The sequence below is a fragment of the Carcharhinus amblyrhynchos genome, chromosome 21 (assembly GCF_965287045.1).
Source record: "Carcharhinus amblyrhynchos chromosome 21, sCarAmb.v2.hapA, whole genome shotgun sequence".
Taxonomy (NCBI): domain Eukaryota; kingdom Metazoa; phylum Chordata; class Chondrichthyes; order Carcharhiniformes; family Carcharhinidae; genus Carcharhinus; species Carcharhinus amblyrhynchos.
This window is the reverse complement of record NC_137344.1, coordinates 9,379,501-9,406,209: the sequence shown is the minus strand read 5'-3', so window position 1 is coordinate 9,406,209 and position 26,709 is coordinate 9,379,501. Positions and strand designations below refer to the sequence as shown.

Genomic DNA, 26,709 nt, shown 5'->3' with positions numbered 1-26,709 from the left:
TTTCAAATTATACTGTTTTAGTGTTTTTTTCTAAAGTGCCCAATTATACAGTATTTTTATATTTAATGATTTATTTTGCAAGGAATGCACAGTACTGCCTATGTATGGTGCCGTTTTCTAAACCGTACATTGGTTTTCCTGAGTGAGAAATGTCTGAAGGGACTGAACTCCGGTTTTAACATTGATTCTTACGAGGACCTATGATTCACTTAAAGTTTTTCACTTAAAGTCACGATTTTCAGGAATTCAACTACAGCTTTAAGTGAGAACTTACTATGCCACTGCTCCCATCCTTTCCCCTGTGAAACAAACCGTGATGGTTCATGATTTATCAATAGCTGTGTGTTACTATTCCCTTTCCTTCACTCAAAGCAAATCAATCAGTAGTTCGAGCTGAATAACATGAAGAGGAACCAGCAAGTAGGCATTCGAGTGATGCCTTATGTTGGGTTTAATAGATAAATGCAAAGCATTGCAGTAAATCCATGTGTCTGTTTGCTACACAGAGGGTACACGGGCCAGATGCGAGCAGCCAGCACAGTATTTCATTATGCTTGTTCAGTGTCTTCTAGTTATATCATTCTCAGAATAATATCGATAGAGTCTGTAAATCTAAAATCATTAAGCTGGTCCAACTAAGTGATATTTGTTTGGAGATGCCTGAATAATATTTGCATTTATGTCATGACTTCTCACATCGTAATACCTCAAAGTGAGTTCCAACAGGAAACACAGAATGGCACTGACTTCAATTACCAAACCTTGCTGATGCTTTGCGGCAATGGCATCTCTCAAACGGCTATGAGGTGAATGACCTGTTGATCCTTTTAGCGGTATTGTTTGTTAATTCAATTCCACACCTGCATAGTTTCACAGTGTTGAATATGGAGACTTGTTGCAGAGAATATTGGTCTTTACCCTTGAATTTTGCTTGTGACCAGGGTTTTAGGCACAATCTGGGTTGACAGTATTGTGGAAGTGTTATCTTGTCAGAAGTATTTTCTTTTAGGTGTGGTACCCAACTGAGTAGGGTTGCCAACCCTCCAGACAGACTTGAAGTCTCCAGGAATTGAAGATTAACCTCCAGGACACTGCTGCACGCAATCATAGCAACAGTAAAAGAAAAGTGTAATTTTCCTTTGAACATTTTTCTTTTCTAGATTTTAGATTATTGAAAATTGTGAGGGAGAAGACTGTTTATTTGGCTGGCAATCAATCCAGTTCATGTCAGAAAGAAGAGCCTCACAAGGATGGGTGTATTGACTGATTAGTGGCGAGTATGGGGTAAATTCATGTGATGAAATCAGGAACAGATTTAATTACAGTTGGCGACCCTAAAACCAAAGCCCTGACTACCTGTGCAGGAGGATATAAAACATCTCCAGGCAGCATTGGAAAAAGAGCACAGATTTCTTCCAGTGTCTTGCCCAACAACATTGTGAATGTAATATTTAGTCATTTGTTTGCTGTATGTGAAATATTGTGTACAAATTAGGCTCCACATTTGCCTGTGTAACATTTGATGCATTTTGTTAGTTGCAAAACACTTTAACATGCCCTGATGAGAAATTATTTACATGTAAGTTTCTTCTTCATTCCAGCGTTATGTAAAATTTGAATGCTTTTCCCTTTGGGCTGTATATTTTTTCCACATTCAATTTTGGCTTTGTTATATGACAGTAGTTCAGCATCTGTGGGCTGTGTTAGCAGTGATCTAAGAGCATTACTGGCAGGTTCTGGTCATGAAAGAGAGAGTCTGTTCAGTATTTGATTCTGTTGCTTCATGGCTGATGCATTGGGTTGTTGAGTTTTAGCTAACTTCAGTGAGAACATAATGACAGCCATCTGTAGAGATTCATCGCTATTCTTTGTTCTTTTTGCTTCAGGCAAACTTGTTTCCTGCAGCGCTTGTCCACTTTGGTTCTGAAGTCAGAATGGGTGAGTAACATAATCCTACTTATTTTTATTTGCTCCATTTAGCTTTTCAGTGATTTTGCTTTATAAGTCTTTGCTGCCCCTCCATATATAATTTCCTCTGGATTTGGCCCCAATTGTTGTTCCACCTGTTACCTTTCTTTCTGAGTCAGTAAAAGATTTATATACAAGACCATGTGTGTTCTGTGTTTATCTGTTCTCTCCAGCCCAACAGTCTCAACTGCTTGGTTTTCAGCTTGAATTAGCAGCAATGTATGAGAAAAGACCATTGTATTCAGGCAGGTTCATTTACAGAGCAGTTGACTGACTTGCCAAATTCAGAATGAATGTTTGTGCTAGATAAAATGAAACTAAAATTAGTCCATAGCTCTTTTGACATCACTTTGGCAACTTTGCAAAGGAAAGCGTTTGCAACATGACCATTGCAGAAACTACCAGTTCCCCACAGCGAGGGGCAAACCTGCAGGTAAGCTGAACACATTCTCTAAAGTCTGCTTCCAAGATGATCCAGTTGAAAACTTGTAGTCTTCTAGCTATCAGGGTTAGCAACTCCCAGCATGCTTACTTTCAGGTTGCAACTGGCTTTGCAAGCCTAAGAGACAGTGCTGCTAGCACTGATGTCATGTAGGTAAAATGTAGCTCCTGATGCAATGTAGACTTTTACCTGGATTGTATTAAGTAAGCCCTGATGTTAAAAATGCATTGTTACCTGTGTCTTGTGTTGATGTCGCTTCTAATTGATAATGATACAAGCCTGTAAAGCAAAAGATTTCATTTGGCCAAATGCACTTTCACTTTTAGACAGTTTTATATACATTGTTATGTTATATTGTGCATGTTATGGAGCTTTTGTATTTCAGATTTATCCGTAGTGTCTGTTTTCAGAATAGCTATAAAACACTTCCCATCACATGATGTTATTTTCAAACGACAAAATGTCATTTGGGCAGTGGCTGTTTCTCCCCCCAAAATATCTGAGTAACATGTCAAACAAAAAATATTAAGTCAGTCGCCTGGAGTCAGAGAAACAAAGGATAGGGGCAGCAAATTAGAGATCCAATAAATCCTTACATTTATGTCAAAAGGAAAATATCTTCAGCTGGTTTCAAGTACAGTTAGAGTAAGTTTCAGGAAAGCTGTTGGAAACTTGCATTTCCTGCCATCTGCTTAGATTGAAGTGACTGATGAATGCAGCATGTTGTGGACTGGCCAGGGTGGCACAATGGTTGTCTCAGCACCAGGGACCTGGACTCACGTCCAGCCTCTGGTCACCATCTGTGTGGAGGTTGCATGTTTTAGGCGTGACTGCATAAGTTTCCTCCGGGCGCTCCAGTTTCCTCCCACAGTCCAGAGATGTGTAGAGTTAAGTTAATTGGCCAAGGCAAATTGCCCCTTAGTGTCAGTGGGACCAGCAGCGTAAATATGTGGGATTATGGGGCTAGGGCCTAGGTGGGATTGTTGTCTGTGAAGGTTCAATGGGCTGAACGGCCTCTTTCTGCACTGTACGGATTCTATGATTTATTCTATGATTCTGTGAACTTGCTGCTTTGATTGAAGGCATTGGTGAAGATTCAGAAAGATTCATGAGAATAGTTCTTGGGAGGAGGAACTTTAGTTACATAGAAAGATTGGAGGGATTGTTGTCATTGGAAAAGAGAACGTTGAAAAGAGATTTGATGGAGATATCCAAGTTCTGGACAGAGCAGAAAAAGAAGAGCAGTTCCTGTTGGAAGGATTGAGAACCAGACGGCACATATTTAAGGTAATTGACAAAAGAAGCAATGGCAACATGAGGAAATACTTCATCACACAGCAAGTAGTTAGGAATTGAAATGTACTGCCTGAGTGTGAGATGAAGGCAGGGCCTATTGAGGCTTTCAAAAGAGAATGGAATAATAACCTGAGAAAGACTGGAAAAAAAGCTTGGGCGAGACATTGTGAATTAATCCTTAAGACAACCATGACCTGTCACATGGCCCCCTGTGCTTTGACTATGTTATGATAGGATCTAGTGGCAAATAGCAACTCACCACCGACATCTTATCATAGGTGGGCTGTAATTAACTGGACAATCAATAAGATAAGAATTCAACATGCAAATGTTGCATCTTGAACCTCATGGGAGATGTATCTACTGGCTTATCTCAAATGATCAAAAGAAAAAGAAAGAAACCAATAGAGAAAAAATTGTCTAATAGTTGATGAGAGAACCAGAGCTGATAGCCCAGCTCTCTAACTTTACAAATTGCTGGATTTCGTTCTATAAATACTGTAAAAGTGACAGTGTGTCATTCGAACAATAGCAACGTGAGTTGCATCATAATGTAAAATAATGTACTTTAACTGTGCTGGGCCAAAATGAAATCAATTGTGACACCAAGAAGGTGTTTTACTGATGCATGTTTGCCTAGAATTCTTATGTATAATATTACATTATTTCACTACAACTTCCTAGTTCTTCACTTAGCTAAAGGTGAAGGAATGGAACAACAGAGAGATGTGGTGTTTGCACTTTCTCCCCGTATCTGCATGGGTTTCCTCCCACAGTCCAAAAGATGTGCTGTTTAGGTGCATTGACCCAAACAAGCTCCGGAGTGTGAGGGGAATTTCACAGCAACTTCATTGCAATGTTAATGTAAGCCTTACTTGTGACTAAAGTCACTAAATAAACTCTAACTTTAACCTAGTGATAAACTTGAAACTGCAAGTAAATACATTTTCATCAAGAATAAATTGGTCGTAAAAATGAGGAAAAGGCTGAGATTTATTTCCAGATACCTAATGTATTAAATAAAAAGCCTCTGACACCTTTTTACCCATGTGTGCCAACTCAACATACCTACCACATACTTGAAACAAAAAGTTTGCTTCGGTAGTTGATTTTCCCACCAGTCCAGTGCCAAACTGGCCCGACTGCCACTTGTTTCTTGGTCGGAGCAGAGTTAGCTAATCAATGCCAAAACAGTGAACTTCAGCTGCTACGTTTCACCTCAATACCCGGACGTATGAAAGTCAATCAAGGTTCCCGCTGGTGAAAGCCATCCAATGAGATGTGCTGGGAAGTGAGCAAAGTGTAGGCTTCAGAAGATTGGGATTCTGGACCTTGATGGTTTAAAATGTAAAAGCTGACATGCTTGTTTTCTGCTTAAAACTCACTCGGCCAGTTTTAATCAAATAACCAAGACTACAATTCAACTTATCCTTGTCAGCTGTGGAAAAGATCAAGGTCAACTGTGTTGCTGCCCACCATTGAACAGATTACCATCACTGAACAGATTACCATCACTGGGGGCTTAGATAAAGAGTGGCCAGGTGAACAGGGTACTAAAGGCTACCAAATCCAGGAGCAGATAGAAAATTGGAGGGGTATTGCTCTCTCCTCCTCCATCTTGGACCTAGTAGACAGGGTTTTTTCAGAGGCTAAGTATTGAGCTTAACTTTAGATAATACGAAGACTCACGACACAGCAGCATCCTGATAAAAGACTTTCTTTATTGGCCAACGTACGATGAGAGAAGACATCAGGCAGTCTGATGCTTCTCTGGTTACATTACATTAGCCAACATAATTATCCATCTCCAAAATCAGTTTTCCCACCTCCTGGTTCATCCTAACCAGGTATGAATAATTAATCATTAGTACAGGTCAATCATTATTAAGAAATGTCATATACTTCAGCCAACTGCATCCTGTCCCTCTGACAACATGGGAGTTCATTGGTCCATAGAATCTGGAAGCAGCAACTTCCATAACACTAATCATAGAGTTCATATGTAACTTCTCCCCGTCTCTTAGCAACTTTTATTATGCAAATCATAAGGTCAAAAGTTCCTGTTCCCACTGATTTGGTGAGCTACCCTTATCAGTAAAAATGAATAATCCTATTCATTTTAGAGTCTGTAAATCTGTACTTTCTCTGATGTATAATAATAAAAATTGTACTCTGTAACTGCATTGCTCTTGAAGAATGTGGTTCTTTTTAGCTAGCTCCCATCCCATTATACCTTGGGGCAGCCTGCATTTTGACCAAAGTGTACATCTGAAATATATTTTAAAATCCAAAATACATGTTTAAATGGTAAATGTGTTTTAATGCAGCCAGTACCTTCTGTAACATATTTAAAGTAGTCTGTGATTCTTATCCAAAGTTAATACATTCAGTTTTTTAGTAATCTTATTTGTATTTTAAATACCAAAATGTTTTGAAGTTCTCTAACAGATGCCATTCCCAGCTAAGAGGGAGCACTTTTGTCTTCCTGCAAGCATTTGTTAATGCAACTGTGTAGCTAGCTGTCTACATCAATGGGGATGAAGTAGAAAGGGTCGAGAACTTCAAGTTTTTAGATGTCCAGATCACCAACAACCTGTCCTGGTCCCCCCCATGCCGACACTATAGTTACAAAAGCCCACCAATGCTTCTAGTTTCTCAGAAGACTAAGGAAATTTGGCATGTCTGCTGCAACTTTCACCAACTTTTACAGATGTTCTGTAGAAAACATTCTTTTTGGTTGTATTACAGCTTGGTATGGCTCCTGCTCTGCCCAAAACAGCAAGGAACTACAAAAGGTTGTGACTGTAGCCCAATCCACCACACTAACCAGCCCCTCATCCATTGACTCTGTCAGCATAATTAAGGACCCCACCCACCCTAAACATTCTCTCTCTCACCTCCTCCTGTCAGGGAAAAGATACAAAAGTCTGAGGTCACGTATCAACCGACTCAAGAACAGCTTCTTCCCTGCTACTGTCAGACTTTTGAATAGATTTATCTTGCATTAAGTTGATCTTTCTGTACACCCTAACTATGACTGTAACATTACATTCTGCACTGTCTCCTTCTCTATGAATGCTATGCTTTGTCTGTATAGCGCACAAGAAACAATACTTCTCACTGTATGTTAATACATGTGACAATAATAAATGAAATCAAATCAAATCTAGCTAGAAGGGTGTGTGCACACAGCCATTCCATTGATTTGTTATTTGAAATGCCACACCTCAGCTCTGCATGTTAGGAGAAGACTGGCTGACATACGTACCTTATAATTTGGGAATATGCAGTCATAGCCCAGATCACAATTAAAGCAAATGGTTTGTCACTCTCACTTTCAGGATTCATTAGAGTGCAGCTTCTTGCCCACCAGCACAGCACCAAAAAAACAAAACACTAGATTGAGCAAACTGCCATTTTCTGACTCTGTTCCCACCTATTCTGAACTATCCTGTTTTGCACAGTCTGGAAGACCTTTTGCTGTGAGGTACTCTATTCGTAATAAAGACAATTCCCAAATGGATGGTTGGCCAATGAAATTTAAACCCTGAAAATTTCAATGCTTCTGCCTCGTAAACTCAGTCTGTCTGACAGCTCATTCATCTGAGGCCTCACACCTCTTGGGTGTTGTGAATACCCCCCTCCGGTACCTACAATTTTCTGTTTCTGTGACAAATCACTTGCATTAATTGTCTGCAATCACCAAATGATAAGGTCCTGATAGTGACATCGTGCTAAGAACATAAGAACATAAGAAATAGGAGCAGGAGTAGGCCATCTAGCCCTTCGAGCCTGCCCCGCCATTCAATAAGATCATGGCTGATCTGTTGTGGTTCAGTTCCACTTTCCCGCCCTCTCCCCATAACCCTTAATCCTCTCTCTTATCAAGAACCCATCAACCCGCTTCTTAAAAATATTTAGCGAGGCAGCCTCCACCACTTCAACGGGCAGAGAATTCCAGAGATTCACCACCCTTTGAGTGAAGAAGTTCCTCCTCAACTCCGTTCTAAACCGCCTCCCCTTTATCTTGAGGCTGTGCCCCCTAGTCCTACTGTCTTTTTTGAGCGGGAAGAGTCTCTCCACCTCTATCCTATCCATCCCATTCATCATCTTATACGTCTCAATGAGATCTCCCCTCATTCTTCTAAACTCTAACGAGTACAAGCCTAGTTTATTCAGCCTCTCCTCATAGCTCAATCCCCTCAACTCCGGTATCAGCCTAGTAAACCTCCTCTGCACTCCCTCCAGGGCCAAAATATCCTTGCACAGGTGCGGCGCCCAAAACTGCACACAGTACTCCAGCTGCGGCCTCACCAATGCCCTATACAGCTGCAGCAAGACCTCCCTACTTTTATATTCAATCCCCCTCGCTATGAAGGCCAGCATCCCATTCGCCTTCCTGACCACCTGCTGCACCTGCAAGCTGGGTTTTTGCGACTCATGTACAAGGACCCCGAGGTCCCTCTGCACCGTCGCCTGCTGCAGTTTTTCGCCTCGTAAGTAATAGTCCTTCCTACCATTCTTCCTACCAAAGTGGACCACCTCACACTTGCCAACATTAAATTCCATTTGTCATTTCCTGGCCCATTCGCCCAGCCTATCTAGATCCTTCTGCAGACTCTCCACACCCTCCGCACAATTTGCCTTTCCCCCAATCTTGGTGTCATCAGCTAAGACCCAGCTTGCACTGTTGGAGGTACCAGGTTATGGATGAGGCATTAAGCTGAATTTCTATATACTCACACAATGATAATACAAAATTATGTAGTATGTCCTGGGAAATATTTAATCCTTGATCAAAACCGCAGCCATTGATTACCTGGCACTAACTCATTGGTGGTTGTGGCTTCTTGCTGTGCCCAAATTTGGATGCAGTATTTCCCTACATGTTCCTGTTTGACAATTACTCCATTTACAAAGGCAGCATTCATTTCTATTCACATCACCATAATGGGTCAGATCTCAAACAAAGGCAATGCGGAGAGAATCTGGTGAACTGGTACAATGACAATAATTTCTCTCGCAACGTCATTAAAACGAAGGAGATAGCCATTGACTTCTGGAAGCATAGTGGAGGACATGCCCCTGTCTACATCAATGGGAATGAAGTGGAAATGGTCAAGAGTTTCAAGTTTCTAGGTATCCAGATCTTCAACAACCTATCCTGATCCCTCCATGCTGACACTATAGTTAAGAAGCCCACCAACACCTTAACTTTCTCAGGAGGCCAAGGAAATTTGGTATGTCCACTACAACTTTCACCACCTTTAGCAGATGCATCATAGAATGCATCTTTTCTGGTTGCATCACAGCTTGGTATGGCTCCTACTCTGTCCAAGAAACTAAAAAGGGTTATGAAAGAAGTCCAGTCCATCACTCAAACCAGCTTCTCACCTCTGATACTGTCTAAACTTCCCACTGCCTTGGAAAAGCAGCCAGCATAATCAAGGACCCATAAACCCCAGACCTGCTCTCTTCCACCTTCTTCCATTAGGAAAAGGATATAAAACTCTGGTTGTTACCAGCCAGCTCAAGAACAGCTTCTTCCCTGCTGCCATCAGACTTTTGAATGGACCTACCTCGCACTAAGTTGATCTTTCTCTACACCCTAGTCATGTCTGTAATGTGACATTCTGCACCCTGTCCTCTATATACAGTATAGTTTGTCTGTATAGCATGCAAGAAACAATACTTTTCATTATAATGCATGTGACAATAATAAATCGAATCAAAGTATGCCATTTTGCTCAAATATTAAGTTAGTTAATGTTTTCTTTTTTTTTACTTAGAGTGCTACTTATGTGAAGAGTTCTTGAAATCTCCAACCTCTATGTCCCAGGCAGACCTCACTGTAACCAGGTTTGTACCCACAGTGCAGCCAAATGTGGTCTTGGGTCTGTATTTTAACCCATGGATAATTGTGGAAGTATTTACATAATTGTAATTTGTAAAATAAGGTATGTGAATGTTCTATCTTGTTACCTACTGTGATAAGTAGATACACAAATACAACACACTTCATAATATCACAAGTCAATTGCTAGCAAGCTATTCCCTTGAATGTTTGAACGAAGCATTGAGCCAGAAACTAATATTGAGTTAGATGTGTACTTGCAGGCATTTTTTCCTATGATTTTGAACTCTTTTGTCCATTCCCATTGCTTGTTTAATCTTTCCTCTTTCTCCCACACTTTTTCCTCTTTCCTTCATTCTCTTCATACAGAGTTGCATCTCATGCATCCATGATCACCCATTTATTGAGTACCTTGTAATGGGATGTTGCTGTTTTCCACTCAAGTGTTGTGCAGATTGCGAAGCAAATGCTATTTAACTGTTAACTGCTCTCTGTAGGTGAGGAACATTATGGAGATGGAGGTTTATAAGTCAATGAATAGTTTATTTTAGTCGCTACTCATTTTGCTGATTAAAAGGTGAGAAGCAGGCGACTCAGATATCCACAGTATTTTTGAAACATGAGGAATTATTATTTGTGACAAAGTGGTGCCTTGACAGACATTGAAATATCATGTGTTTGCTTTGAAGCAAATGGATATGGAAGTTACACTATTTGTTGCTGATCTACCTGTCCACCAGATCCAGTGTGCTGTTCTTCACAGACTCCAAGAATGCTTCATAAAATATAAAACATGCAATTTTCAATAGATATGCTCAGTCTCTCACCTTAGATATTTCATTGATCATCAGTGACATACCAGAACCTTGCAAACTCGTAGATATAAAGAAACTAGAAGCAGGAGGAGGCCGTTTAGCCCTTAGAGTCTGCTCCGCCTTTCATTTTGATCATTGCTGATCATCCAGTTCAATATCCTGATTCTGCACCCCTTCCCCCCAGCCCCCTCTCCTCCATATTCCTTCACTCATTCCCAATAATTAGGCAATACTGTGTTGGAACAATTAGACCATAAGAAATTTAAAATTAATGAATGTGTCATGTGTAATGGGTGGCACAGTGTAGTAGCCAGGATCCCAGGTTCAGTTCCAGCCTCAGGTCAGCGTCAGTGTGGAGTTTGCGCATTCACCCCGTGTATATGTGGGTTTCCTCCGGGTCTCCGGTTTCCTCCCACCCAAAGATGTGCAGGTCAGGTTGATTTGCCATGCTAAATTGTCCCTTAGTGTCAGAGGGATTAGCAGGTAATACATTGGGTTAAGGTGAAAACGCCTGGGTAGGATTGTTGTTGGTGCAGGCTCAGTGGGTCAAATGGCCTCCTTCTGCACTGTAGGGATTCTGTGATTCCTAATGCCATTTCACTATTCTTGTCCACAATAAAGTGGTAATGTTGCTGTTAAACATTTAACTACAGTTTTGTTTTTTTTAATAACTGGGAAGTGATACACACACTGGTTGGAATTTGTAACCCACACAAACTGAAGCTGATTATGTACATGTACAATACTAATGCTCAACCATGCAAAGCGTTGAATGCATATTTATTACAGGATGCTGAGCTAAGTATATTTTTCCTGGTTAAAAGTGTCGAGATAGTCAGTTGATACAGTACAAGGCAAAAAAACAGCTATTTCTTTTCAGCTAGTTGATTTCTCCAACAAGAAATACTCAGAACCAAAGATACTTTTATAAATAACTTGCTTTTCCATAGTTGCTAATTGATCTTAAGGGTGAAAGTATAGAAGGATTATAGTCACAGGGCCACAATCAAAAATAAGAAAATAAATATTGCTCAGAATATAAGCTGTATGTGGAAATAGAATTCGTCCTGTAAATAAATTGAGATATTAGAAAGCATTCAGTATAAAAATGCATTGTATTTGTTCTTGAAATACCCTAAAAAAACTTAAAATTGGTATTTCAGAAAGCAGATGTGGAAGAACTGCTCCAAGTTGCAGCAGCTATATCCCTCATCAATCTCTTTGTTACCCCTAGATTTGGACAGGCTGATAGCCTTCCCATCTCCCAGTCTCTATAAACTTGTGTTCATCCAAAGCTCTGCCTGTATCCTAATTTTGGGTTTTTGATAAGCGAGGGGATTAAGGGTTATGGGGAGAGGGCGGGAATGTGGAACTGAGCCACGACAGATCAGCCATGATCTTATTGAATGGCGGGGCAGGCTCGAAGGGCTAGATGGCCTACTCCTGCTCCTATTTCTTATGTTCTTCTCAAATCTCATTTACCCATCACTCATATGCTTGCAAAGCTTCACTGGCTCTCCATTTAACACTTGTTTTAAAATCTTTGCCTCTGTTTTCAAATTCCTCCGTGGCCTCACCCTTCCCTGTCTCTGTAGTATCCTCAGCCCTGATGTGGGTATGCCGGCGTTGGACTGGCGTAAACACAGTAAAAAGTCTGACAACACCAGGTTTTAGTCCAACCTATTTATTTGATAATATTCTCATAATAATAATAATAATTCTCATAATAATAGTGAGAATATTATCAAATAAATAGGTTGGACTAAAACCTGGTGTTGTCAGACTTTTTACTGTGTATCCTCAGCCCTACAGGTCTTTGAGATTTCCACACTCCTCCAGTTGTGGCCTCCTGCACATTCTTCATGTTTTAATTGCTCTGTTGCCAGCGCCAGTGCTTTCAACTGCCTTCACTCTAATTCAACGTCTCCACCTACCTCTCCTTTTTCAAGATACTCCTTGAATCAGCTCTTGGTCATCTGTCCCGATTTCTCTTTCTGTGGCTCCGTGTCAAAAATGTTTTCATTGATATAACTCTTTTTAAGCAGCTTAGGGAGTTTTATTATTTGAAATTTTCTTTCTAAAGGCAAGTTGTTCCATTTGTCCTTTGAATCTGTAATTTTTCCCTTTGAAGTATGCAGCCAATTCTTTTCTGAGAGTTTTTGGATCTTTTTCCACCATCCTTTCAGACAGTTCATCCCAGATCACAAGGCAATGTATATTTATGAGGGAAAAAAAGTTTCCACACATCACTTTACTGGTTCTGCCAATTACCTTAAATCTGTGTCATTTGATTACGCACACTTCTGCTGATGGAAACGATTCATAAATCATTGATCGGAGCTCAGCTGAAGTATTGTGCGCAGTCCCATTTAAAGTTTTATTTATTAGTCACAAGTAAGGCTTATATTCACACTGCATTGAGTTCAAAAGAGATGTAAGGAGCAGTTTTTTTTTCACCACAGAGTCACAGGTATCTGGAATGCACTGCCAAGGGTGACTGTGAGGTAGCAGTGCTAACTACTGTGCCACCCTGCCAGCCTGTGATTTCAGTGATTAGTACGCCCAGATTTCTCTGCCTGTCAATACTCTAAGGGTTCTACTATTTACTGTATAATTCCTACATGCATTGGACCTTCCAAAATGCATTGTCTTACACTTGTCCGGATTAAACGCCATCTGCCATTTCTCTGCCCAAGTCTCCAACTGGTCTATATCTTGCTGTACCCTCTGACAATCTTGTGGAAGCGGATTCAGCAGCAACTTTCAAAGAAAATTGAATAACTAAAATGAGGAGAAAATTGCAAGGTTTGTAGAGAGAAAGCAGGAAGTGGGACTAACTAGATAGCTCTTTATAAACAACTAGCAAGGGTGTGATGAACTAAGAGACCTCCTATACTGTATGATTACAGCTGGTCAACTGGTTTGACCCGGGGAACAACTATTAGTGGCTGTTGTGTCTGCAAACTTTACACACCTTCAACATTTTAACCGTGAGGCGACTTTATAATGTTGAGGCCATTTTTAAAAAAAGTTAAATCTTGAACCTAAAGGTAGAAAAAACAGAAATGTTCTGAGAAGTGGGATGGGGCTGTTGCTTCAACGCAAGCATCGTGCTTTTTTAAATTGCACTGTTGCCATGTAACCACTCTGTGCTAACACTTACTTGTATCACCATTTTCCTGTGTAACCATAACTGCACAGTCTGCATAAACGACTCACCTTGTGCAGATTCAGTAAGTAGTCTCACAACGTCAGGTTGAAGTCCAACGGGTTCATTTGGTAGCATGAGCTTTCGGGGTGTTTCCCCTTCATCAGGTGCGTGCCGAAATCTCGTGCTACCAAACAAACCTGTTGGACTTTAACCTGTTGTTGTGAGACTATTTACTGTGCCCACCTCAGTCCAATGCCGGCAACTCCACGTTGTGCAGATTGTTTGAGTCTGCCCCTCTTGGAATAACTGCTGCTTCTTTTGTACCGTCAGCTCAACTTGAGAAACAACTGGCTGTTTTCTTTACAGGATAAAGGGGATGTAATGTGTAAATTGTACAAAATAATCAGAAATGTATTCTAGACACTCAGTATGTTATCCATCATTGCTTTGGTGTTTGTATTTGCAGTGCTTCTGACTGTGGTATTGATGATGCTATCCTTAAAAGAATATAGCACAGGAATAGGCATTTCAGCCACAATGTTGTGATGAACATGACGCCAAATTGAACTAATCCCTTCTGCCTGCCCTTAGTCCATACCCCTCTATCCTTTGTATATTCATATGCTTATCGAAAAACCCCTATTTTGATTTGATTTGATCTATTATTGTCACGTGTATTAGCATACAGTGAAAGTATTGTTTCATGCGCACTATACAGGCAAAACATATCATTCATAGAGAAAGAAAGGAGAGAGTGCAGAATGTAGTGTTACAGTCAGAGCTAGAGTGTAGAGAAAGATCAACTTAGTGTGAAGTTGATTCATTCAGAAGTCTGATGGCAGGGAAGAAGCTTTTCTTGATGTGACCTCAGACTTCGGTATTATTTTTCCCGGTGGAAGAGAGTATGTCCAAGGTGCGTGGAGTCCTTAATTATGCTATTGTATCTGCCTCCACCACCACTCCTGGCAGTGCATTCCAAATATCTATGACCTATGGTGTAAAAGAAAAACCTGCCCCTCACATCTCTTCTGAACTTTCCCCCCCTCACCTTAAGTGCATGCCCATGAGCTTCGAACTGCAAGCAGAGCTGTATCGACCCCAGTGTCCATTTTTTTTTAAGGTTCACGATTGTTTTGAGTGGCATGCTGAGGTGGAGGACAGAGTAAGAAGCAAGATGTAGGTTCTCAGTTGAAGCCACCCTGTCTCCTCGGCGAAGGTTGAGCAAGAGCAATTCCTGAGTCTCCCCCACCATTACTCTTCCAGCAAATGATTTCAGAATTGCATTGCCAGAGGCCTGGAACAGGCTATTCACTGACTCTCTCAGCTGGGGATGATGAAAGACTCAAGCAAGAAGGAGGAGAGATTTGTTTCGCTGCTCAGAAGGGGAACTTGTTTCTCTTTTGAACTTTACGCTGACCATTTTATTGCCAGTGGTCCTCGGCTGGGAATTAGAAATGTTCACAATAGGTTATTTCTTCCAGAACTTTGATATCAGTGCTTCGCAGCAACAGGCTAATCTGCCTGAAACCAGAGACAATTGAGCAACATTCTCACCCTTTCCTTCTCAATCGAACTCTTAAATTGGCAGCTGAGAATTAACAAAACGCACATGTACAACAAATAAATTGGCAGGAATCAGCATTGTCTTGGGATTAGAGTGTGGAAATTGGTTTCTTGTTGCTTTGTCATTGATACTTTTTCATTGATGTACCAAGCATAACAACTGCATCATAAACACCTGATAAATATGGGTGCTTCAAGGGTACTCCTTGTTTCTTCACAGCACAAGATCACAACAAACATGTTTAGTGCAAGTCAAACTGTGAACAATTCTTAGTCTGCTCAACAGGACCTTCTGCCTGTATTTTTCAGGAAGTATTTTAGCAGCAGAACATCAAATGCTTGTCAACAGTCAGGTGACATGCATGTGGTGTCATGTCAGATCAGATAGAGAAACAGGGCAGTTGAAGAGACGATGGTAGGCAGGAAGTGGATTGTGATTAGTGTACTGGCTTTTGTCTGTTTGATTTAACCCCTGCAGATTTGAGACTCTCTGATTAGCTAATTACCGCTGGGTCACAGAATCCCCTTTGTTTATGGTGGTTGGGTTCTGAGAGAACCCTGCAGGAGGCTGAAAGGACTCTTAAGCTTGAAAGTGGTGTCCAAGTTCTGTGCAATTTCTAATGATTCATTCTCCATCCTCCTCAGCTGTATTCCCAGACTTGCAACTCCTTCAACTAGTTCACTGACTTCTGAAGCAGCAATTCAACCCCCTGCTAAGGATGGGGAAAAGGATGAAGTGAGGAAACAGCCTGTGACAAATGCAACAAGTTCTAGGTCTGTTCCAGCTGACCCGAGTAAAGTTCCCAAATGGTTCAAATTGCCAGGTAAGTTGGACTTGTTTTATAATAATTCTATCAGCTTACAAACTCCCTTGTTAAATAACACAAAATTACTGGAAGCATTTTAGAGTAACTTGCTGTTTGTATCTTTCACGCAAATAGCACCATGCATTTTTCCAGTCACCCATTCTCTTGCACACACTTTCACGTGATCAGTTCAACTGTTAGCTTCATTCTTTTGATGGTTGTCTTCCCTGCCACTCTTCCTACACCTACCTACCTTTCACAGCCAGGGGAGTGTGCTGCAGACCTGAATCCAGCCATCTGTCAATCTTAGTTTATTGCTGTCGGCTAGCAGGTACTTGAGAATGGCCTGCAGTGACTATGATTTTCCCTTCCTGTGACTAACTTCCAACTAGCACTTGTCCATGCCCACCTGGTTGCGATCAGGAATTGAGTGTGAGAGATTCTGGTCCCTACCACCCTCCATTGGTACATTTAACAATCAAACTAATTTGATGGGTATGGCCCATAATGTTAGGTTTTTGCAAATTCGTTACATCTGTCGATTCATAATTGATTCCTGGTGTGCTTTGACTTTATTATTTAAAAGTAAAAATAAAGTTCATTTATTAGTCACAAGTAGCTTACATTAACACTGCAATGAATGTACTGTGAAAATCCCCGAGTCGCCACACTACAAGGCCTGCTCTGGTACACTGAGGGAGAATTTAACATGGCCAATGCACCTAACCAGCACATATTTTGAACTGTGGGAGGAAACTGGAGTAGCTGGAGGAAAGCCACGCTGACATGGGGAGAATGTTCAGGCTCCGCACAGACAGTAACCCAAGGCTGCAATTAAACCCATGTCTCTGTCGCTGTGTGAGGCAGCAGTGTTAACCACTGTGCCACCCCGGAACATATTTTTCCATTTGCATTAAAATCAATTCAGCAATATTTAAAATGGGTGCTGTGAACGGTGTGTCATTAAGTTGACTAGCCCTCCCCTTTGTAATATCAAAATAGCTTTGGTTAATTCATTCTCAGAATGTGAGTAATACTGATAAGACTGGCATTCATCACCCATCCCCAACTACCCTGAGCAGATAGTGGTGAGCCAAGTCAGTCAGAATATTGCCGTGTTTGACACAGCTGAGTGGCTTGCTGGAAAGATGGAGACTGAGGGGTGACCTGATATAAGTTTATAAAATTATGAGGGGCATTGATAGGGTGAACGGTTGGAAGCTTTTTCCCAGGACAGAAATGACAATTACAAGGGAGCATAAGTTTGAGATAAGGGGGGGAAGGGTTCAGAGAAGAAGTTTTTTACACAGAGTGTGTTGGGGCCTGGAATACACTGTCAAGTGAGTTGGTTGAGGCAGATACGTTAGCGACATTTAAGATTTTATCTGGATAGGTATATGAACAGGTGGGATATAGAGAGATACAAACAGTTGGTCTATGTAGGGCAACATGACCAGTGCAGGCTTAATGGGCCGAAGGGCCTGTTCCCGTGCTGTTCTTTGGTTTTTTTTTGTTCTTTCTTAACTGCTCTCTGAAGGTAATAGCCAACCACCTCAATGTGGAATTGGAATTACATAGATACCAGACCAGGTAAAGAAGCAAGTTTCCTTTCCTGAAGGATATCAACAATAACTTGCATTTATGTAATGCCTTTCATGTAATGAGGCTTTGCACGAGCATTATGAAGCCAAGTTTGATACTCAGCCATCAAAAAAAGATGTAATGATCGATGACCAAAAGCTTGGTCTGACAAGTGGGTTTTAAGGAGTGTATTCGAAGAGGAAAGAGCTCCAGAGTTGCAGAGGTTTTCATGAAGAAACTGCAGCTAAAGTCACAGCCTCCAATAAAACCAGCGATGCTCAAGAGGCTAGATTTAGATCTGTGTTGAGGTCTGAGAAAATTGTGGAGCTGGAGATGATTGGAGAAATGGGAGGCACAAGGCCATGGAGGGATTTGACATCAAGGATGAGAATATTAAAATGGAGGTTTGGTTAATTGGTAGTCAATGCAATTCACTGAGTGCAGGAGTGATGGGTGAACGCAAACCGATGAAAGTTAGAGCACAAAACTGTCCAAGCTCTGCTGCCCCAAGTTTCTGGAGGGTGGCACTTGTGTGATTGGCCTGATGTGTCACCAGTCTAGAGGTCACAAAGGCATGAATGAGCATTTCATCAGCCAATGAGCTGATGGGAGATAGTCTGGCAGTGTTACATCAGTGCAAGTAAACAGCCTTATTGATGGCACATATGTATGGTTGGAAGCTTAATTCAGGATCAAATATGATAAGATTACTAACTCCCTGCTGCAGATTCAGTCGGTTACTTGGGACAGGGATGTAGTTAGTAGCTAGGGAACACAATTCGTGCAGGATACTAAAGACAACAGCTTCAGCTGGTGGAACCATCTGCTCATCCAGAACTGAGTGTGAGGTGGGGAGGGGGAGTTTTCTCAGTGTGAGTGAAGGGGGTAGGGGGCTGAGTTTTCTCAGTGTGTAAGATGGGGGGGTGGTGAGTTTTCTCAGTGTGTGAGGTGGGGGGGGTGAGATTTCTCTGTGAGTGAGGGGGGAGAGGGCTGAGTTTCCTCAGTGTGAGTGGGCTGGGGGCGGTGGCAGGAGGGGGTGAACCAGTTAGAGATTTAGAACAATCAAGCAGTTTCATGGTCACCTTGCAGATTGGGTAAAAAAGCTGAATTTAAATATCAAAACTGGCGTGATGGGGTTTGCACTTCCTGGAACGTTGAGTTCATTATCGGTACTACTATACTGATAGTAGTATAATCAACATTAAAAAACTATTTGGTAAATGCTATAAATGGTTCAGGATAACATTTGGTTATTTGTCACTTTTGGTCACTTCATAATAAAGCCAATGGTTTAAACCATGCCAGATAATATATGTTAGTACTAGGAGACCATAAGATGTAGGGGCAGAATTAGGCTATTCAGCCCATTGAGTCTTCTCTGTCGTTCAATCATGGTTGATATGATTCTCATCCCCATTCTCCTCATAACCATTGATTCCCTTGTTAATCAAGACCTATCTATCTCTGTCTTAAAGACACTCAATGACCTGACCTCAAATACTGACAGGTGCTGGTTGAATTAACAGATCATTAACCTGAACAATATATCAAAGTACATTAGGAATGAGAGATGAATTGATGTATATCTGAGAGATGGATGGAGTCTTACTAGAGCAAAGTAGAGCTGTGTTTAAATGGTGTTTCTGAAGCTGCAGATCTTTGATCCATTGGATTGAAGAACTGAAGTTAGATCAACAATAACCCATTCCTCAAATGTTTTTGCAAATATTGTTGGAGCCCCAGCCAAAAACACTGCTGTCTGCTGGACCACAATCTCTCAACTCCATTTCACAACCCAATTTGATATTGCAGAAACATCTATGTTTTAAGATGTTTGAGGGACAACGGAAATGAATGTTTGGTCCTTTATGTTAATGGGGAGAGTAAAGCCCAGCTCAAGGTCTAATGCTGAATGTTTGGGTAAAATGGAGGCACAGCTGAAGATTTGGAATTTGCTCCGAGTGAAACTTGGCGATTCACCAGTCCTTCAGCCTCTGGGCTGGACAAGTTTCTGCTGTTTGGACTTGATGGAAGGCTGCTGGTTCATCCCAGATTTGACTATGTACTTTCAAAACCAGCTCTGTGCCAATGGGATGGTGTTTAATAACTGTGATGGTATTCACAAAGCTAAGGTCTGCCAGAGCCCAGCACACCTGTTATATATAGAACTCTCAGCCCATGGTGTGGGTCAGAAAGGTTCATTTGCAGGAGTCACTATTGAAGTGCTGGTGGGAGTTTACTGCAGTCTTGAGTTAGCTGATTTTTGATCTGTTCAGATCTTCATGAATTTAACCGGCTCTGATTAATTAAATGCCAGATACTACTGGCTAAAATCAGTGAATTTCACTCTTGTATCTTTCTTTTCTTAATGACAGCTATTTACCATTTATATAGATGATCTGGAGGAGGGAACCGAGTGTATGGTGTCGAAATTTGCTGATGACACCAAGATTGGTGGAACGGCAAATTGCACGGAGGGTGTGGAGAGCCTGCAGAAGGATCTAGATAGGCTGGGCGAATGGGCCAGGAACTGGCAAATGGAATTTAATGTTGGCAAGTGCGAGGTGGTCCACTTTGGTAGGAATAATGGTAGGAAGGACTATTACTTACGGGGCGAAAAACTGCAGCAGGCGACGGTGCAGAGGGACCTCGGGGTCCTTGTGCATGAGTCGCAAAAACTCAGCCTGCAGGTGCAGCAGGTGGTCAGGAAGGCGAATGGGATGCTGGCCTTCATAGCGAGGGGGATTGAATATAAAAGTAGGGAGATCTTGCTGCAGCTGTATAGGGCACTGGTGAGGCCGCAGCTGGAGTACTGTGTGCAGTTTTGGCCACCGCACTTACACAAGGATATTTTGGCCTTGGAGGGAGTGCAGAGGATGTTTACTAGGCTGATACCAGAGTTGAGGGGGTTGAACTATGAGGAGAGGCTGAATAAACTAGGCTTGTACTCGGTAGAGTTTAGAAGAATGAGGGGAGATCTCATTGAGAGGTATAAGATGATGAATGGGATGGATAGGGTAGAGGTGGAGAGGCTCTTCCCGCTCAGAAAGGACAGTAGGACTAGAAGGCACAGCCTCAAGATAAAGGGGGGGCGGTTTAGAACAGAGTTGAGGAGGAACTTCTTCACTCAAAGGGTGGTGAATCTCTGGAATTCTCTGCCCGTTGAAGTGGTGGAGGCTGCCTCGCTAAATATTTTTAAGACGCGTGTTGATGGGTTTTTGATAGGCAAGGGGATTAAGGGTTATGGGGAGAGGGCGGGAAAGTGGAACTGAGACACGACAGATCAGCCATGATCTTTTTGAATGGCGGGGCAGGCTCGAGGGGCTAGATGGCCTACTCCTGCTCCTACTTCTTATTTCTGAATATGATTACACTACAAGCACAAACGTGACATAGGCTCGCACAGGATTGGTGAAACCATTGTGGGACTGTTAGACTGGCCACGAAGATTAAAAGAAAAATACAAATCCCTCAATTCTTCTCCGGAAGACTGCCCAAGCTCCCTCTTAAATTTATTGGTGCAATCCATCTCCGCCATCACCCTGGATAATTAATTCAGTCCTCTTTATAACGTTGTTCAATCTAAAATGTCTGATCACGTTCCTTTTAATGAGTTCATTGCCAGAGTTACAACGGTTTTGGTTCTGTCAGACAATTTGTTATTGTATCTGTTCTTCTGCGCCCCTCAGAATCTCACATTCTGATCAGCACTCTCTCTGCCTCTCAGCCCCCTTCTCAGGATGACACCCCCCACCCCCCATTTCCATTGACTCTCCTGGCCCTTGAACATATCCAAATTTTAGCATCAGGTTCAGGCACCCACTTTGCAAACACTCAACTGTGTTCATGTGGAGGAATCAGCTGTTCCATGTACCAAGGATGTTGAGGCTTCAGTTGTCTCCAACACTGGATGATTTTTTGCAATAAGATGTGCAGTTATTCAAGATGATAAAAGGTATGGATAAAATAGACGTGTAGCTTCTTCTTGTGGGGCATTCTAGGACGAGAGGTCAGACAGAGTCTTCGGATAAGAGGCAGCAAATTTAAAACAGAGTTGAGGAGAAACTACTTCTCCCAAAGGGTTGTGAATCTGGAATTTGCTATCCCAAAGTGCCGTGGATGCTGGGACAGTGAGTAAATTTAAGGAGGAGTTAAGACAGATTTTTATATGGTAATGGGTTGAAGGGTTATGAGGAGAAGGCAGGAAAGTGGGGATGAGGAGCATATCAGCCATGATTGAATGGCAAAGCAGACTCGATGGGCCGAATGGCCTAATTCTGCTCCTGTATCTATGAACTTAACGCAAATTTTAAGCAGTTTGAAAAATAATATATTACAGAAAGCACTCTGTTTACACTCCTGTGATGCATGCCTGTGGAATAGTTATCATTTTGAGTCTTTTGAGAAAAACAAAAATGGTTGCTGCAGAAGAGGATCAAAATTTTAATCCTCGGTTTTGATAAGTTAGTGGTCTTAGCTGGGATGCTGATGGACACCAGAATAGGTTCCCATTACTCCTTTCCCTATCTGTTGTCCAGTGGCCCCTGCATGAACTTGCTTGGATATCAGCTGAGGGCATGGGTGAGTTTCATTGTAATCTCTCAATCTCCCTTTCACGGTGAGTTATAATATTCCACTGCCAATCACTGTCCATGTTCATGCTTGAAGCATGGGCAATTGGCTGAAACGCAGGAGCACTCATGATGGCTGTGAGATAAACACTCAGAGCAAAAATGACCAGCTTAGCGAATCGAAATAGCCACCAAACTGAGCAAAAATTACATCTAAGACCCAATGAATCTGCCCTAATGCTACTGCTTTCAGAGGATTTGAGCGTCTTCTACATGCTATCAGGTTCAGAACAGGAGGATTTGGTTCACTCTACATGTTTTGTGTGTTGGTACGATTAGTGACAATTAAGAGCAGATCTTGGTGTTCCTTTTCCATGGATTCTTTTATTAGACTACTCCATATGTATTACTTGGTGTTTCTAAGAAATTCACTCCATTAAAGGAAAGATCCAGGCTCGAGGCACATTTCTGTATAGTGTTTACGATGAGGATGTTTCTAATTGCACTTGGGTCTGCTCAAGCTTACTGAATGATATTACAGTGAAAAATTATTGCATCTCTTCCATACCTTTATCACAACTTGTTATTTTTACAGACTAAGGAACATCTAGTTTGAATTCTACACAGCAGCATATTTTCACTAAAATAGTAGCTGTAATTTTTAGACCAAGTGCAGATTTTGTTCACTTTTTATTTTGTTCCAATTACAGGGAAGCGTTAAGAAGAGGAAAGATGTAAGCAGTGCCGTGGCCTCATATTAACTTCAGAGAACGCTAGGCAAATATCATTGATTGCTTTTTTTTGATCTGTGGAAGTGGTTTTTTTTTGCTTTTCTTTTGTTTTGGAAAATTGAATGATCTGAATTTATTAATCGTGTAAAAGATTGTTCCAAATTAATAAGAGTTTTACAATAAAACAAATGGAAATTCTGCATAGATGTGCCCCCACTTTGGAGTGCCTCTGTTATTTTGTTTGAATATCTAAGTAAAATAAAAAGGTAATGCCAGAAAATAATACTTAGTCAAGATCAACATGTTTCTTAAGGAAAAAAATCTTTTGATGTTTTTACTTTTCAAGTATTTTGTTTCAAAGTGGATTGGAAGTCGTTAAGTACATGTTCCAGTTATTATTTGGAATTTTTTCCGTGTCTGGTTCCAGCAAGGAGAAAAGGGTAAGGGGTGGGGAAGATGTGGTACCCCAGTAAGTATGAAAGGCCTGTGTGTCTGTTAGTGGTCACTGGTTATGCTGCGGTGTCTGGTAGCTGCACACCAGATACTGTGGCAGGAGTTCGTCAGACATCCTGCACACAAATGAAGAACAAACCAGCTTTCATGTTTTACTTCACCTGCTGGTGCTACAAGACCAGAGTGAAAGTGAAGCATTGCAACGTGCCTCTTTGTGATCAGATTCCACCGGAGTGATTCATTCAAAGAAAACCTGCAAGTACCAGCCATCTGTTCTAAAAGCGAATACTCGAAAACCTTTTGGCTTTTCAGTTGAAACTGGGCGGCGCACTGGCACACTGCTGCCTCAAGCGCAGGGGACCTGGGTTCAGTTCCAGTCTTGGGTCATTGTCTATGTGGAGTTTGCACATTATCCCTGTGTCTGTGTGGGTTTCCTCCGGGTGCTTGAGCTTCCTCCCATATTCCAAAGATGTGCAGGTTAAGTTGATTGGCCATGCTAAATTAATCCTAGTGTCGGGGGATTAGGGGAGTAAATACGTGGGGTTACAGGGATAGGGCCTGGGTGGGATTGTTGTTGGTGCAGACTCGATGGGCCAAATGGCCTCCTACTACACTGTAGATTCTATGATTCTATTATTTTCACAGCAAGAATTTGATCTAGCCAAACCTCAAGGGATAATTCTTACAAATGATTTAAAAAACCTTTTTTTTAGAAGCCATTGGACGCGATGAAGCATCATATCTTGCAATAAAGAATAAGTTAGAAAAAGTGGTTTGAAGATTACGGAAATGTTTTCTTAAGTGGAAGAGACGAGAGTTGGCAGGGAAGATTTTTAATGGCGTGGATTTGATCCAAATGGTCTCTTCCCACTCTCCTAATAATCTCTTCTCAATCTCCTAATAATCTCTTCTCAATCTTGCTCTTAAAATGGGAGAAGTTCTCTATAATGTGGTGGGTAGCTCAGGCGCCATCTGCCCCTCCAACCAAAATGGTAGGATCCTGCGCTAGATTCCACACTTTGGAACGTCACTAATTATATTTAGGCGAGTTCCATTCCCAAGTTTCCTGGTGGGCTGATAGCTGATCCATCTGCCCACCATCAGCTGGTGGATTTGAAAGTTCCATTCCACGTTTACAATACCAGTCCAGCAACCTATCACTACCTCCAGCCCATCTGTCTTCACCATACTCTGCAGGATGTCAGTTATCCCGGGGGGAAAGGCTAGCAGCTCAGAAAAGAAGCCTGTTCCTTGATTCAACCCCCACACCCCTTTCCAAGCCCATCACCTGTTAGGTGCCCATGCTCTGCTTGGATCTCTACCTATTGCCTCCAGAGTACTCACCCATCCCCTTCAAGGAGACAGTGAGGTTTATGAACCCCCTTGTTTGTGAGTTTTTCATGCGGTCTTGTCAGGGTCCATCATCCATCCCTTCAGTCTTCACTCTGCCTTCCATTGCTCACTCTGCCTTCCATTCTTCATCTTCATTCACCTCCTTGCTCCTCTGCCTGTCATTGTGAGCTCTTGCACATTCCCTGCCCCCAGCCTTACACAATACTCCTTCCACATTTCCCTCCTTGTCTTTGTTAGGCCATGCAAACCCTCCCCACACATCCCACCGTGGTAGATGGTGGAATTTAAACTCAAAATGATGACCATGAAATTTATTGTTCAATTTGTCAATAAGACCCCATCTGGTTCACTAATGTCCACCGCAATGTAGTTGACTTTTAACTGCCCTCTGAAATTGCTCAGTAAACCATTCAGTTGTATTCAACCACTACAAAGAAAACACTAAGGAATGAAACCAAACGGACCACTCAGCTTTAACCTGGGCACCAGAAACAACAGTGGCAAACCCAGCCCTGTCGATCTGGCAAAATCCTTACTAACATCTGGGGGCTAGTGTGAAAATTAGAGCTGTCTCACAGACTAGTCAAGCAACAGCCTGGCATATCACACTCAATCATACCTTGCAGGTAACATCTCAGACCATTACCATCCCTGGATGTGTCCCGTCCCACCAGCAGGATGGACCCAGCAGAGTTGGCAGCACAGTCAGGAGGAAATTACCACGGGAGTCCTCAGCATTAACTCTGGACCCCATGAAGTCTGACTGGACCAGGTCAAAAAGGGGAAGGAAACCTGCTGATTACCATGTGTTGTTCCCCCCTTAGCTGATGAAATAATAGTCCAGAATACCACTTGGAGGAAGCAACGGCACACAATATAATCTGAGGTGAGGAACTTCGATGTCCATCACCAAGAATGCCTCAGTAGCCACTTGACAAGCTGACCAAGTCCTAAAGGACCTAGTTGCTAGAGTGGAATTGTGGCAGGTGATAAGGGAGCCAAGAGGAAAAAACATACTTGACTTCATCCTTGCCAGCCTGCCTGCCGTAGATGCATCGGCCCCATGACAGTGTCAATAGGAGTGACCACTGCACAGTCCTTGTGGAGACAAAGTCCCATCTTCCCATTGACGATACCCTCCATCACGTTGTGTAGCACTATACTGGAATGGACTTCGAACAGATCTAGCAGCTCAAAACTGGGCATTTATGAGGCACCGTGGGCCATCAGCAGCAGCAGAATTATACTCAACCACGATCTGTAACCTTGTGGCCTGACAATTTCCACACTCTACCATTTACCACCAAGCTGGAGGACCAATCCTGGTTCAATGACAAGTGCAGGAGGGCATGCCAGGAGCAACACCAGACATACCTAAAAATGAGGTGCCAATCTGGTGAAACTACAGAACAGAATTACTTGTGTGCCAAACAGCATGGGGAGCAAGTAATACAGCTAAGCAATTCCAAGACAAGGGGTCAGATCTAAGCTCTGCAGTCCTGCTACATCCAATTGTGAATGGTGGTGGACAATGAAACAATTCTCTGTTGGCTTTTTGAAAGATATTTTGCCCTTGCCCCTTTGCTCTGAAGATGTTGCCTTTTCAAGTATGGGGGTCACTGTCAGAGAAAAGGGTCACAAGAAAAAGGGGTCGGTCATTCAGCACCGGGAAGAGGAGAATTTTCTTCACTGGTGTGGTTGTGAATCTTTGCTATTTTCTGCTCTAGAGCGCTGGGGAATGCTCAGTTACTGAGTATATTCAAGACAAGTTGATAGATTTTTGGACATTATGGGACGTGGGGATAGTGTGAGAAGGTGGAATTGCACTTAGAAGATCAGTCATGATCTTGTTAAGTGGCAGAGAAAGCTTAAAATGGCCTACTTCAGCTTATTCTGCATATGCCCAATTCCCTTTTGAAATATCACCTCCTTTGACTCAATGTCAGTTTGTGGTTTGATAAGGCTTTTGTGAAGATTTACTGTCTTAATGGTGCTTATAGAATTGCAAGTTACAAGAGGAAAGGTAAACTTACCATCCCACAAACTCTACCAAAGAGAAAAAGACTTGTATTTATATAGCACCTTCCAATGTCCACCAAATGTTGCAGAGCACTTCACAGCCAAT

At 42.0% G+C, this 26,709-nt stretch overlaps 1 protein-coding gene across 1 annotated transcript in view; it reads left to right on the top strand.

Moving 5' to 3' along the window:
• The window catches only part of aspscr1 (ASPSCR1 tether for SLC2A4, UBX domain containing), a 230,930-nt gene extending 207,908 nt beyond the window's left edge, over window positions 1–23,022 (top strand). Inside the window, exons 14-17 of the mRNA XM_080209458.1 lie at window positions 1,887–1,938; window positions 9,496–9,565; window positions 15,735–15,913; window positions 22,758–23,022. Coding sequence (XP_080065584.1) covers window positions 1,887–1,938; window positions 9,496–9,565; window positions 15,735–15,913; window positions 22,758–22,768 — 312 coding nt within the window. The 3' untranslated portion in view covers window positions 22,769–23,022. The remainder of the gene's footprint in view (window positions 1–1,886; window positions 1,939–9,495; window positions 9,566–15,734; window positions 15,914–22,757) is intronic.
• Window positions 23,023–26,709: the final 3,687 nt, after the last annotated feature.